General features: G+C 45.3%; 1 protein-coding gene and 1 non-coding gene across 2 annotated transcripts; both read right to left on the reverse strand.

Moving 5' to 3' along the window:
- Positions 1 to 11,332: 11,332 nt before the first annotated feature.
- LOC123163117 (probable non-specific lipid-transfer protein 2) lies at positions 11,333 to 12,060 on the reverse strand. Its single transcript, XM_044580874.1, has one exon. The coding sequence runs from the start codon at positions 11,951 to 11,953 to the stop codon at positions 11,669 to 11,671; it is 285 nt and encodes a 94-aa protein (XP_044436809.1). The 5' UTR covers positions 11,954 to 12,060; the 3' UTR covers positions 11,333 to 11,668.
- A 1,761-nt stretch (positions 12,061 to 13,821) lies between these two features.
- On the reverse strand, positions 13,822 to 13,982 carry LOC123163245 (U1 spliceosomal RNA). The gene has a single exon (XR_006481808.1). It is a non-coding gene; the product is annotated as a U1 spliceosomal RNA (small nuclear RNA).
- Between the last annotated feature and the right edge of the window lie 1,639 nt (positions 13,983 to 15,621).

A 15,621-nucleotide genomic window follows, 5' to 3' on the forward strand; every position in this document is an offset into this window, starting at 1 on the left:
CTCTAGCCACTATCACCAAGGTAATAGAACTTCGTGATAAACTATAATATACAACGGATGACGAAAACGATTCCCGAGCTCTTCACGATATTGAAATCTGCGAAGATAAAAAATAAGAAAAAGCATCAAGTGTTGATGATTAACAAGACCACTAGTTTCAAGAAAAACCGCAAAGGAAAGAAAGGGGAACTTCAAGAAGAATGGCAATCATGTTGCCACTCCCGTGAAGAAGCTCAAAGCTGGACCTAAGCTTAAAACTGAGTGATGCAAAGGGAATGATCACTAGAAGCGGAACTGCCCCAAATACTTGGTGGATAAAAAGAATGACAAAGTGAACAAATGTATATTTGATATACATGTTATTGATATGTTCTTTACTAGTATTCGTAGTAGCTCCTGAGTATTTGATACTAGTTCAGTTGCTAAAATTAGTAACTCGAAAAAGGAGTTGCAGAATAATCACAGACTAGTTAAGGGCGAGACGAAGATGTGTGTTGAAAATGATTCCAAGGTTAATATGATCACCACAGGCGCCAGTTAACGTGCATTTTGTTCAGGAGTTAATTAAGCACGTAGATCGCCGTCCACCGGTGCCCGGCAACGTGCGCAATGCCGGCCACACTGGGCGGAGTCGATACATATAGCCCGCGCGCGATCAGCACTTTGGCCCTGGGGCTGTTGAAGTAGCCGTGGTAAGTCGGGTCGCGCGCGTACTGGCACAGGCACGCCCGCTGGGCGCGCAGCCGCGCGCAACACCCCGGCGTCACCGCCCCGCCCAGCATGATGGCGCCCACGCACGGGCTCACTGCGCTCGCGTCGCACCCCGCCGCCGTGGCCGTGTCCGCGGCGAGCAGGCCGCACAGGGCGAGCGCGAGCACGCACGCCGCCGCCTTGCTGTTGCCCATGGCGACTTTGCTTTGCTTGGCCGGTGTTGGCGATCGAAGTGTTTGAGCAGAGATCGGCGAGCGAGATGGTGAGTTGGCTGGTGGCTGGCTGGTACGTTTATGTCCGGGTTCGATCAGCATTTATAGGCTGTGTCGTGCTGTGCATGCATGTCGTCTAGAGAGTGCATGGGAGGAAGGATCGATCGGGTGGACGCGGATATGGGCGAAGCATGGACATCGATTCTGCCATGTTTGGCTTATGCCTTCATGGTATTGCGAGTAGGCGCGCATGGCCATGCATGTGCATGCACTAGCACATGGTGCATGATCTTCCGCCGGCGTGCCTGCATCCTAGCTCGTGCCCAAAAAACTACCTTGTTCTTCGCCATTGTGCCGTTAGTTTTTTTTTAACACAGCACAATCGAAGTTGCACACATACACTCATCTCTATGAATGCACACATCCAAACCCTGACACTCTATTCCTATAAGCATTTTTGAGAGACTGAGCCGACATAACATCTTAAAGATTTTACGAAGTTACCGCAGGTGCCTCGCAGTCAAAGGAAACATCTTCACCCATCGAACGAACAACAATGTTAAGTTTAGGACTTTAACCCTTGTGGGCCCGTATACCACTCCTAACCATCCAACCACTAGTTGATTCGCCATAGTTAATTATAAGCTCTAGGTTTGATCTCTACTGATTTTCCTTTGGTTGGGTTGGTCTCATTATTCGGAGTGTGGTGGTCTTAATAGGGACAACCTTGCAATATACTCCCTTCATTTCAAAATAACTGTCGTGGTTTCAGTTCAAATATTTTAAATTGGAAGGAGCATAGATTATGTAGGGGTCCTTTTTTTAAGTATATATTGTTGGGGTCTTTGGCTATGCAAGAATAGTACGAATTTTGTTCTCAAAATACACTTACCAAAACATTAAAGTAAATATTATTAGGTAAAAATGAATTCAAAAAAGAAATAATGCTAATCTACTTGTACAAAACAGTAATGTAACACAAAATCAGCACAAATTTTAAACTCAAACTTGGCAAGGGCCACACAAACACGTACGTCCTCTATCACAATCAACAAACCATGCAACAAAAATCACTAAATATTTGTATAACAATTGCTTTTAAATTTCCGTGTCCAGTCAACAGCGAAGCAATGTGACGGCGTGATTTTGGGCAGAGCGCAAGAAGTGGTTGTGTGGGCGCCGGAACCCCTAGTTGGCGATTAGACTATCCACAATGGGTAGTAACATAGACTAGTAACATGCATATGTTAGTACCTCTATAGTTGGGAGTAACATATGTGTGGTAGTAACATGCAACACTTCATTTATTAGGCTGTAGACTCATTTTGACTTGATATGTGTGATGTTACTTATACTAGTACAATGCCTGTGCGTTGCCACGGGCCTTTTAATTTTTTTTTCTGATTGCATACATAAGCATAATGCACTTCCAATTTCACATGTATAGAAAAAATTTACAGTAACAATCAAAAAATGTACTTGGTGCAATGTATTTTCATTATTCCACTTCACTTGCATCTCCTAAAATATCAGGAATATTGTCTTCAGCTTCCTTCGCACAGTACTTGAGCAATTATAGTAAAAAAAATCTTCATTGACTTGTAACCATCCTGCATGAGTACTTCATACAGTTAGCATGAAGATTTCACATGAAAAATGTAAGAACATGCAAACATAGAGTACTCCACTTGTAAATTGGATGAACCAATTTTTTACCATTCCATGAGATCATATTAAAATCAAAAACAAAATAACTCAACACATAATGTAATAAATAAAAATTTATTATCTCGATTATAATGATGATAAATAATTGTATGTATCTTGAATTTAAACATAGAATAGACAAATATGAGCAGCCTCCCACAAAAAGGAAAAGCCACTCCTCGCCTCTCACCACACAAGCACATCACACATCCCTTATCCCCACCGTGTTGCCACGGGCATTTTAAAAAAAATCAAAAATCTTACTGGCTCATCATGACCATGTTCTATTGAAAAAAAATCTGAGTTTTATGGATATATGATAGTCCTCATTGCAATTAATGTCACTAAATTTCTCAATCCATCAATCATGAGCAAGTGCAAAAGTTAATGAATCTAAGTTAAGTGAAATAAGGAAGGATTAAATGAATGAACAAATGAATCATGCACATGCCTTAATCACTTCTTCTCCACCCGAAAATGGAACCCAATACATTGTGATGCAACATTGCATTGCTCCACGGGAATCGATCAGCCTTCTCACTTGCATTGAGGAGCCCCATTTGGCCATTTCTTTCGCCGCCGGCCTCAACATCACCCTTAATATCTGTCCGCCAGGTCTGTCATGAAGCCATGCCCACCATGTTTCACTGCATCTTACATTACTCCTCACATAACATAAGTAAGTACCATTGTTGAAGCATGCATACCAATCGTTAGATCGAGCACATCCAAACATTTGCGATCCACCACTTTTTCACCCTCCCCTCTCTCCACGAGACATCTCCCATACCGCATCAACAACACTCCCCTCATCACACGTCCAACATGGGTCGCCGCCCCTCACGGGAATCAACTGAATATTATAAGGGAAAAACTAAAAGCCTGGAAACATAAACCAATGCATCCATCCAAAAAATAAGCTCTACTTGATGACAACCAATGATGAAAAGCTGAATTATTTTGATCATATCCAGTCTAATAGGAGATTACATGGGTTGCAAAATCCACAGATAATCGCACAAGGCATTCTAAATTTTTAAATACCACAATTATCACAATAATGAAAATAAAGCTAGGGATATTGAAAAATGTAAGGCAGTAGCGCTCTATCTCTCCGATATTGTTCAATGGATAGGGATGCTCCTAGGCATTATTGTTATCTTGAAAGAAAATCTGGCTTGAATGAATTCTTTGGTCATAGAAAGCGTCGGAGCTCCTTGAACCTACATATTGCACCCTTTGTGTTAGTCAAGATCGAAAAATAGCTAGGCATTGGTAATCAGGAATGTACCTTTTAATCAGGTTCTTTGCTCCGTTGATGTCTGGGTTGAAGTATTATCTGAGACTGATTAGTCGTAAAAGAATTTGCATCTGCAGACAACGTAAAATACAATAGCAGGAAGCCAGAGGCAAAATAGTTAAGTACATACAATCAGAGCGATGTTGCCTCCAGAAATCCCTAGCGAGAGACACCGATCTTCTACCCCACATTACATATGTCAAAAGATAGTACGCGTAATTTTAACTCATTTAGTTATCTAGCTGACCAGATCAATTGTAAGCATTACGTGGTTCTTATTTCAGTGAAAAGGAATTTCGTTGAATAGTGAACTTAATTGGTATAAAGAACCATAACATGGGTTGTGCTTAAACCACAAAAGATTTTTATAGGAGATCAGAATAAAATATGTGTAATAACTCACTAAGAATCTTCTATGTTCTTACTATTTAGGGATACCAACTCTTTGAGTAACAGAGTAATAATAGGACATTGCGTAGCTCAATTCACGTGATCTAGATTGACACACTATTGCTGCAGCCAGAGGTGATATCCAATGCAATGGTTGGGGTGAAATTCTTGACAACAGCCTGCAATCAGGTAATGAAGGACCATTTGATGACTATAAACTTGACAGTAAAGACATCTTCAACCTTTGGAAAATTAGATACGGATCAAAAAAACCTATGGCCTCATCCCGGACATTAATATTAAAACCATCATTTTAGATTTCTGAAGTTGCAACATATTTCATGGAAGTTGCTATATGAAGATAAACCTTACAATCAGAATTTTTTTTCTCGTACCATATCAATTGGGCATCATGCAATATAACAGAAGATCGGATAAGTCTATCATGTGTATTTACGAAAAAGAGCAAATATTGCAGTAAATTTTTGTGATGAAATAATATAAAAGAGGTTCTGGAACATACATCTTTGTTTCTTCTAAGCCTCGGTAGAAGCATGGTTGCTTGCATTTGAGATGCAAGGAAGAAGAAAACGACATTCCGAAAGGGCACCACATGCCTCACCTGATTGATAAACTCAGAAGCACCTCAACTAACAATTGAAAAAGGTGTCGCTAAATAGAATCTCGCATATAAAGCTATAAGCATAAATAACAAGCAAGGCAAAATGAAAAGAAATAAAAAATATGTGAAGCACATTATACTTTTACATTAGATCCTATAGATATTGCAAAGACAAGAGAAATGGTCAGCATGGCAATATTGTCCGATGGTCAAATAATCCCAAAATGATACATTGAGAAATCTATATTGGACTTCCAATTTATAGAAGAATGCGAAAGAAAACTTAGTTAGACTTTTACACAATGCTCATTTAACTTGTGACGGAAAAATTATGCCATCATAACTCTATTCTAATATATACAACTCCAATGCTGCAGGCAACATTGCTATGGGCTACGATGTATATAAATTGCCCGTATGTTGCATCGAGGGCTTACATATTCTAATGGGTCAATACCAATGGTGGATAACATATACCTTGAGGACCCTTTGCACACCAGGTGGCATTGTTGACTTCTTTATAATCAACGCATTGTCGTTCTTCTTCTCCCTGCAGAGCTGGCGGCCGACGGCGATGAGCTCCGCCTTCTTATTCTCACTGTTGTGGCCGTCCTTATCGTCCTTGTTGATTGGCTCCATCAACAATCCATTGTTCTTCTCGACCATTCTTTAGCACTCTAGCAACTGTATGGCGAGCTGATCGTCGTTATTGATGTCGGAGAAGCCAACAAGGCCAAGAGGTTGTTGATGTTCGTGCTCTCCTCCCCATGGTCGTTATCACCGCTGCTGGGGGTGCCATTAATCAACGACAACCACATTACGAACTCATTCTTCATGTTCATCTCCTCCTCCTAACTACACTATAGTCAAGGACAACCACGACTATGCGAGTGGCAGGAGACATATTAGTTTACCTTCGTGTACTTTTCATCTGTCATAATGAAACTTTGAAACTTATATTCCATTTAATTCTATTTGGCATCTTAAACAATACATGAACAAACTACTCGAGATCAAAGAGTAGCACAGTAAAAATACTACTTACATCTAAGAGAAAGGCTACATCAAGTAGTAGAATCTGCATGGCATGTGTGCTAACCTGGTCTGGATGATGTGAGTTAACAATATTGAACCCCTCTTATGTCTATGCTGCCTCTCTCAAACATCTGCAACCAAAAATAGATGAGACCCATATATTAAGACTACAAAAACGAAAGATGAAACATGTAAGGGCATTTGGGCATAGTACAGAAACACGCTGACCAGTCGCTTTGTTTGAGGATCAAGAACAAAACATGAGAGCTTCTCTCATCAATTACCTCGGCAGAAGCTTCATACATCTCTGATTTGTCAAGCGCCTTCCACATTCATGCGGCTGAAAAACTTCCCGCTCCCTCCTGCCCCGTTTTGCGTTGATGAAGACCCAGGCTGAGCTTTGCTCCGCCGCGCACTCACTTCCGGTCAAGTACGCCAACATTGGAAGGGGGAGATGTTGGAGATTAAGAGGGGATTGAGGAAATGGATCCTCACATCAGTGAGGCGCGCGGTGCATGTGCATCTGTGCTGAGTTTGATCTGGCTACAAAAAAAGGAACATAAGCATATGTCAAAGTAAAAGTAAAATGACCATGTACATTATACCTAAATTATATTCTCTCCTTCCCTAAGTAAATAAATAAATATACTGTCCTGCATATCGTCTCATAGGTATTAAGAACCTAGCATTTTCTGCTCATGCATTAGATCTAAAACTTAAATTATGTAAGAAGACCACAGTAAACAAAAAAAAAGCTTTTCTAAGTCGGTCTTGCCTTCATTACTATTTCTACCGATGCTTCTAGTTCCACACTTCTTCCTACAATATTGAAGCAGTCGTTAAACCCTGCAATATCAGCATCGAAAAATAAATACAGGACAAATAAAAACACAAAAGTAAATCGTTCAAGAGAAATTGCGGTACCAAATTTGATTTTTTCAACACTCAGAGCATGTTTGAACTATTTGTATCACACTGTATACAGAATACAGAACCATGTCATGCATGACGCCGTGCCTTAGCTGTACACTGGCGCCACCTCCTCCATATGTGGTGTTCGGTGGCGCAGGGTACAGGTGTGCGTGTGAGTTAATCATGTGTGAGTGGGGCCTGTGTGCCGGCTGGGTAATGTACTTGGTCTGAACTTGTCACTGAACAAAGGTAAATCTGAATTGAGGAAATACAGTTCTGAATTCCTCCTACTGTTTCTCTTCTCTTCTTGCTCAGTCAGGCAAAAAGGAGAGGGACCTGAAGCCACTCCTCGCCTCTCACCACACAAGCACATCACACATCAAACAAAATACAATGAACAAATTGATGGATCGATATGGTTGCTTCACTTTACTTCCTAATAAGTGGATTTCTTTTCCTGAACAAATTGACTGCTGATTTCAGGCAGTAGGATAGATGTTAAGCAAGCAAATATATAAACCCGAGAGCACAAGACAAGATCATGCACGTATTGTAACGGGGAAGATGTGAATTACTTAACAACGTATCCAAACGAAGCAGATCGAAGACACACGTACGTACATATACAAATCCGATGAGCAACACCAAAATCACTTAAGTACGCATCCAAATTAACCTTGATGGGGAAGGAAGGAAATTGAGATGGAGAAAGCACCTTACCTTGGCGGTGGCTGGAACGGTCACGACGAAGGCGGCTAGCTAGGTATTCGCGGGTGCTCGCTCTGGAAACGGACAGAGCCCACGCCTCGCCTTGACGCGCGTGGCGGGTTCCTCACGGCGCGGAACACTCCTCCTGCCCGGCGGCGGGGTCGTTGGCCAAGCAGCGACGGACGGAGTCCACGAGGCCCTCGCCTCGGCGCGCATGATAGGTTCTTGGAGGCGAAGGGATGGAGCGTCGTACGCTTCGCCGCCGGCGATAAGCTTGGAGGGAAGAGAGGGATGAAGCGGCGGCGGCGGTGGCGGGATGGATCTGCGATGGCGAAGGATATAGGGCGGCGGCGAAGGGATCTGGTGTGCGACTGGTGCGTGCGACTGCTCGCTCGAGGGCAGAAGGCCTCGCTCGTGCGATTCGTTCTCGGATTTTTTTTCGCTGGTTAATTTTCGCCGGGTTTTTTTCGCTGGTTAATTGTCGCCGGTTTGTTCGTATCAGATGGGTGCGACGGGAGGTTAGGCGCGTGGGGGCGCGTGGGGGAGTCGGCCCTGAGGGTTTTTCTTGGTTCCTCGCCGCTGAGCGCGGGAGGTGGAAGCAGGTACCAAAAAAAGACCATAGTAGGTGGGACGAAAATAAACCCGGAACGCGACCTACCAACTGAGACATTAGGAGTAGAGACTACTGGTAACTAGCTATGTTACCGCTTTACTCTCTTTCTTCATTTATTACTTGCCACATCATCTATGTTATCTAGATATGTGTGATGTTACTATCTATGTTACTCTTAAAGCGTTGACTGGGAGCTCCCCGAAGCCACTAGTTAACGAGCGCTTCTTTGAGAGCCTCGTAACGATCAACGCCACTTGGCGCACTCTTAGTAATTCACCACGTGTCATGCTCTGGGCGCTCCTTCCGGATTTTGTTTTTTGTTTATTTTTTCGCACGCGTTTTTGGCTTTTTGAATAGGTTTTTTCCATATTTTTTCGACATTTTGGTTTTCCACCGGTCTTCCCTAGCTTTTTGATAAAAAAGAAATTTGCGTAGAAAACACGTTTTTTCTTTCTTTCATGAGAGTCACGGTTTTGCTTTCGCGAGAGTCATGGCCGTGCCTCTCGAAAAGAAAACAAAAATGCGTTTTCTATTTTTTTTTCTTTTGCGAGAGTCACGGTTTTGCGTTCGCGAGAGGCACTGTTGTGCTTTAGCGAGAGTCACGGTCATGCCTCTCGGAAACGGAAAATAAACACGGTTTTGCTTCCGCGAGAGGCACGGTTGTGATTTCGTGAGAGGCACGGGCGTGCCTCTTTCAGAAAGGGAAAAAGCCCGTGCTCCCGGTTCGGTTTTTTCTTTCGGTTTTTTTGTGAAAAAAAAGTTAGTCAAAATCTATCAACATTGGATCTAGTTTTGAAGATCTCGATGCGAGGAATCCGAGGATGAAAGTGGTTCAAGATTTGGACACACGGTTTAAATGATAAAACGTTTTGAATAATCGGATGTACGAAAAAAGAAAAAAACTTCCAGGTTGCGACAAGTGGCGCACATGCAGCGCGCCGCTTGTCGCAATCTGGGAAGGTTGATGTGATATTTGCAACAAGTACTCTTCAACTAGTAATTTCGGGATTTCCCGTTCCTATTTGCTGTCCCTGGTTGGCAAACTGAGCAAACTCCTCCAGCTGAGAGAGTTGGGCCGGCCCACTACAGGTTCGTGTGATTACTTCGATCGGTACTGTTTCTTTTGTTTTTTCTTCCACATTATAGTTTTCTCCTGTTTTTTCTTCCGGGTTTTTTCCCTGATTTTTCGTTTTTCTTTTTTGATTCCTTTTTTCCTTTCTGTGTTCTGTTTCAATTTTTCCTGTTTATTTTTTATTTTCGTGTATTATACACGTGCATCACAAAAATGTTCATCTTATATTACGAAAATGATCCCCATATATTACGCGAAAGTTCATCACGTATCACAATTTTTACGTGTATTTTTTAAAAATGTTAATCATGTATAACTAAAATTTTCAACGTGTATTACCAAAATGTTCATCGTATATTACGAAAAAGTTCAATCTGTATTTAAAACGTTCGACATGTATTACAAAAAAGTGAACCCTATCAAAAATAATGTTCATCGTATATTTAAGAAAAATTTCAATGTGTTTTTGAAAAAATGTCACCATATATTACAAAAATTGTGGCACTTTGATCACTAGTGTTCGAGCACTAGCGAATTTACGGCACTTTGATCTTTCATACACTCGTATCCAGTCAATCCAAATGGAGATTCAACTATTGCAGAGTTTGAGGTATCTATATTTTACTATGGAATTAATGCTGCGGAAAACTTTATTCATAGGCGGTAGTATAAAACATGAGAAAATACACAACCAGCTCACAACGCACGCACGTATATATGTGCCTGCGCAGCTTGGAGCAAACCACGTTTATTTAGGCGGAGTGAAGTCTGTTTTAAACCTTGAGATTGTAGAGCACGACATAAATGAACCTCCACGTCTAAATCCCTAAAATCGGTACCCTATACTCCTCGATCCCGGTCATTCTAAACCCTATACTGATCCTATACTTGTTTGGAAGGACAATCCTGACCAGGATCGGTTGTTTCTCTCACTGACCACACGGGCCTATATGTCATATTTTTTATCTTCTTCAATCTTCCCTTTTCTCTCCTAGCGTCCATCTTCCTGGAATAGCAAGTACAGCGACCACGGCCGCAAGGCCAGCGCGTGGAGCTGCGCATGTAGGACGCCGGGACCGAGCTCGACGGCACCTTAGATATTTTTCATGTGGCGCACCCGTCGATTTTTCCGGATATCCTGGGACATCAACTCGGCTCGAGCTAGCGCGAGGAAGACAACAGAGCCAACACCTCCGAGCTTGTGGTCGCTGATGCATCCCTCCTTTCTCTGCGTCGGTTCAGCGCGGCCTCACCTCCGCCTCGTCCATGATGCGCGCATCAGGACCGTCCATGAGTACGCCGGGTGCGTTGGTCTCGCCGTCGACTTGAACGAGCTGGACTTGCGTCGTCGCGGCGGCCGGTGCATAGCCGCATACTACGTCTCGGGTGCATGCGTTACTTGTTTGTTTCCAGCAAGGAATCGATCAAGACACGGGCGGTTTACGTTGTGTACGTGCACATCTTGCTTGGACATACATAATCGAGCTAGCTGTGCATGTTGTGTACGAGCTCCAGATGCCGTAGATGTCCCATTCTTCACCAGCTCGTATTCCTCCTCTACAAGCTCATCCCTAGTGCTCCTCCTGCCTCCCGAGCTCACTATTGATCTCCTCGCTGGCACGGGCCTCGCACGCGGCTCCTGGTAAAGCAGGACGGCCGGATCCAGGAGGCCTAGGGACCGCATGAACCTCCGGCGACGATCCTCGACGCTGCAGGTGTCCGTGGCCCACACATCGAGTAGGGGCCCACAACAGAGTCAGCAACTGTGGTCGCCGCGGCTGCCGGAGCTTGCCGGCGAGGCCACGGACGCCGGCGACATGACCTCCAAGGACCTCCGTCGAGTCGAAGAACTCGTCTGCATATGCCTAGCTACCCGCAACCTGTACACAGCCTTATCGATTCTCACTAACGCGCGTATACAAATCGCTTCTCCTGGAACAGACGGGCACGAGTTGATGGCTAGCGTTGGTCGCTGAGAGAGAGATGATGAATATGACATGTAGACCCGGGTGGTCAGTCACTGTGGACAGTGATCTCGGCCAGGTTTGTTATTTTCCAGATGTGCCAAACGGATTTAAGGTTTAAATTGACCGGGATCGAGGAGTACAGGATACCAACTTCAAGGATTTAGACTTGAGGGTTTATTTGCATCACACTCTACAACCTCAAGGTTCAAAACAGACTTCACTCATTTAGGCGTCCACGACTCAACCGTACACGCACGCACACACGGGCACGTACGTGCCAGCTCGATGATGTCGTCGACCGTATAATTAACCACACGTTACATTACGTAGACCGCCGTCCACCGGTGCCCGGCATCGTGCGCAATGCCGGCCACATAGGGCGGAGTCGATGTATATGGCGCGCGCGGCAACAGCGGCGATCAGCACTTGGGCCTGGGGAGGCCGCAGGCGGCGACGACGCTCTGCGCCCTGGGGCTGTTGACGTAGCCGCGGTACGACGGGTCGCGCGCGTACTGGCACAGGCACGCCCGCTGGGCGCGCAGCCGCGCGCAGCACCCCGGCGTCACCGGCCCGCCCAGCATGATGGCGCCCACGCACGGGCTCAGCGCGCTCGCGTCGCAACCCGCCGCCGCCGCCGTGTTCGCGGCGAGTAGGCTGCACAGGACGAGCGACAGCACGCACACCGCGGCCTTGTTGCTGCCCATGCTGACTTGCTTGCTTGGCCGGTGTTGGTGATCGAAGTGTTTGGAGCAGAGATTGGAGAGCGAGATGGTGAGATGGCTGGTGGCTGGCTGGTACGTTTGTGTGCGGGTTTGATCCTCATTTATAGCAGGGGCGGCACTAGGAGTATTCTTGGATCTTCATATGAATACCCATGATTTTTACAAAACAATATTGATTTTGGCAAAAAAGTGACAATTTTCAGAAAACCACAATGATTTTGGCAAAATGAATACATATGAATACCCGGTTGCAAATTCCTGGAGCCGCCTATGATTTATAGGCTGTACCATGCATGCATCTCATCTAGGGAATGCATGGGAAGAAGGACGATCTGGATGGACGTGGATATGGGCGAAGCATGGGCATCGATGTTGCGATGTTCGGTTCATGGTATTGCGACTAGCCGCGAATGGCCATGCATGTGCACCGGGACACGGTGCAAAAATATTACTTATGCTGGGATCTTTGGCTATATGCATGACGGTGTGATTTTTAAACTCAAAGCATGAAAGTCAGCAATAGGAAAAGAAATAAGTGAACTCAAAAACGAAATAATGCCTGTGCTATGGGTACAAAACAGTAATGTAACACAAAAATCAACACAAATTTTGAATTCAAACTTGGCAGGGGCCGCGCGGACGCGTACCCCTCTATTATAAAGGGAAATGGTTACAGCCGGACGGACCGGCTATGTTTTGGGCCAGTCGCTCGCTGACGACGTGCGTCCATGTGGACCCGCGTCCATTTTGCCACGTATCTTCTCTCTGCTTCCATTCTTATCTTTGTTCGTTCTTATCTCTTCCTTTCATCGTTTTTTCTCTTTTCTCCCTCCCATCGTCCTCCATCTCTCTTCTCAAGCGACCATGGGCACACCTCTCCTGGATCCGCCGGCTTGCTTCTCCGGCGAGCTCCCTGGCCACTATAATCTCTTATCCAACACGAGCCCCTCCATTCTCCTCCCCCCTCCCACCTCATCAGCCCTCTCTTTCTCGCTGAAGGCTACAAGGGGCGCATGCGTAGATGCTGCGCCCAGCCACCATCCCTGCAAATGTCGAGCTCAGGCGACACTGGTGATGCAACCAGCTCCGCGGGCTGCTACAACCGGCATCACGCGGTGCTACAGCCAGCACCACTGGGAGCTAGAACAGGCTGCTCCAGAGATGCGGCGGCACGCCGCCGTTTGCTGGAATCAGCACCACGGGAAGCTGCAACCAACTTTGCAGATAGCTGCAACCAGTAGTCTGCGGTGCTATGACCAATAGAGGGCGGCGGGGATAGAGGTATTTTTTGCTGGAACCATGTGTTGATTTTGCTACAACCTGCAATTTTTTTGCTGGAACCGTCGATTGGAACAACGCGATGGGGGAGCTGCATCATTTTTTTTGCTGGAACCGTAGTTAATTTTTGCTGGATCCAAGGAATTTTTTTGCTTCAGGCGATTTAGTGGGTTTTCTAGTTGCTCGAACTACTGTATTTTTTTTGCTGGAACCAGTTTTTGGTTTTGCTACAACTGACCACCAGAGTTCTTTTTAACTAAGATGTATATGTTGTGCGGCGCGAATTGCTGAAACCCACGTTTGACAGAGCTGCATCCGGCAAGGGTGATGCTGGAACCACGACGAGATGAGGAGGGCGTGCGACGACGGTGAATTCGAGCAGTGGAGAGAGGCGGCGAGCCAGCGGGCAGGTTCTGTCGTTCGTCCATGGCGCTTGCGCCCCTGTTCATGCTCGCATGATTTGCAAGGGAAAAGAAAAAAAGAAATGGCATGATAGGGATGAAAGAGCCTGAATCTGATGGTTAAAAAGTGTTTTATAATCTAATAATACAAGGTATTTATCGATCCAAATTTGAGCCGGTGCGCCGACGCATAGCGCTTGCCTGTCATAAATTATGACGTCTACTATCCCATCATTGGGAGATGGTAGATCAACGCACCCATCATGTGCGATGTGAGCTATTGATCTAGGCCATGAGCCTTATTGATCACCCATTGACCACGTCCCAGGTACTCCCTCCGTCCGGGTGTATAAGTCATCTTACGAAAACCAGATTTTCCCAAAACGTTTAGGCGTGTAACATTAAATTCTCCTCGTTACCCTCCCAGCCTCATTAACGAGCGTTCTGTTTGTTCCTCGATTCCCTCCGCTGCCTCGTTCTCCCCACGTGGAAACCCCTCTCCTCCCGTTTTACCTCTTCTCTAGTGTGAAACGAAATCTGCATGCCGTGCATGCTGTTCTTCCCATCCTTTATAAGCCATGGCAGAAGGAAACACGGGGTAGGAGAGAAAAAGCAGGCTGTTCGCCATGGAAGGAGAAGGTTTCCAGATTGGATCCATGGAGATGAGGGAGGATGCGGGCGCCATGGAGAAGACTTGCAGCAAGGTGAAGGGCGCCATGGAGGAGAAGATGGGCGCCATGGAGAAGAAGATGGGCGCCATGAAGGATCAGATCGTGAAGGCAAGGAAGAGAGGCATGGACGAGGAGGAGGGCGCCATGGAGAAGACTTGCAGCAAGGTGAAGGGCGCCATGGAGGAGAAGATGGGCGCCATGAAGGATCAGATCGTGAAGGCAAGGAAGAGAGGCATGGACGAGGAGGACGTCCAGCAGCAGATGGGGGCCATGGAGAAGAAGATGGGCGCCATGGAGGAGGAGTTTGTCCAGCAGCAGATGGGCGCCATGGAGGAAAAAAACTGCACCATGGAGGAGGAGTTTGTCCAGCAGCAGATGATTGCAGGGATTGGTGAGATGGAGTATGTACGTGTACATAAGTTGGATGATGTTCCTTTTGTGGACCCGTATGCGGAGACACAAGATCCGTTCGCCATGACGGAAGAATCTTTGACGTGGAGCTCCGGTTGTGCGGAGAGGGAGAGCAAATGGATTGAAGCGAACCATGAGTTGCTCCTCTCCGGAACATGGAAGAAGAAAGTTCGCACAATCAACGTTGGGGTGCAGGTTGGTGGCGAAGACGTGCACGTAATGAAGCATCCGGTGGTGAGAGCGGAGGACGTGTTGGACACCGAGAAGAAAAACAAGTGGGATGACATTGACGATCCAAAGAAAAACCCAATCATTGGGGAGATGCTTCACTTGCATAGCTCCGAGTACTTCAACATGGATGGTTCGATCAAGCCACCGAAGGATGACTTCGTAGAGTAAGTATGTCGAGAAGGAAGATGAATTGCTCGCTTATATTTTTCGGTGTATGAATTTGCATTGAAAAATATGGTTGTAAGTTATCATTTTATGTCGAGAAGGAAGAGTGGCATGCAGTGACAATGGTTGTTAGTTTCATTGTATTGACGAGAACTAGAATATAAATCAGACTCTATTGTTCAGTTATACAAATTTTCATAAAACTAACAAGAGTGATGTTCCATACGAAATATAAAATGCCATGATAAAGTTTCATTGCAACCTCCTGCATTACAAGTTTTTTTGACATAAGACTAAAAGGCAAGTCCTCACATGATGCATTACAATCACATAAATTTTTCATGGAGTGGCCAAGAACACTCTCGCAGCTTCCACGTACTCTAGATCGATATCCAATCTGATTGCAAGGTCTCCCGTCGCCTCAAGTGACTGCTTCTTCAAATGGGGCAACGCATAGTGAATGGACCCTTTATGTTTGATGATCTCTCTCATA

This window comes from Triticum aestivum, chromosome 7B, assembly GCF_018294505.1.
Source record: "Triticum aestivum cultivar Chinese Spring chromosome 7B, IWGSC CS RefSeq v2.1, whole genome shotgun sequence".
NCBI lineage: Eukaryota > Viridiplantae > Streptophyta > Magnoliopsida > Poales > Poaceae > Triticum > Triticum aestivum.

Coding starts and splice junctions, on each gene's coding strand:
- LOC123163117 (XM_044580874.1), bottom strand. CDS start 11,953: ATGGGCAGCAACAAGGCCGCGGTGTGCGTGCTGTCGCTCGTCCTGTGC.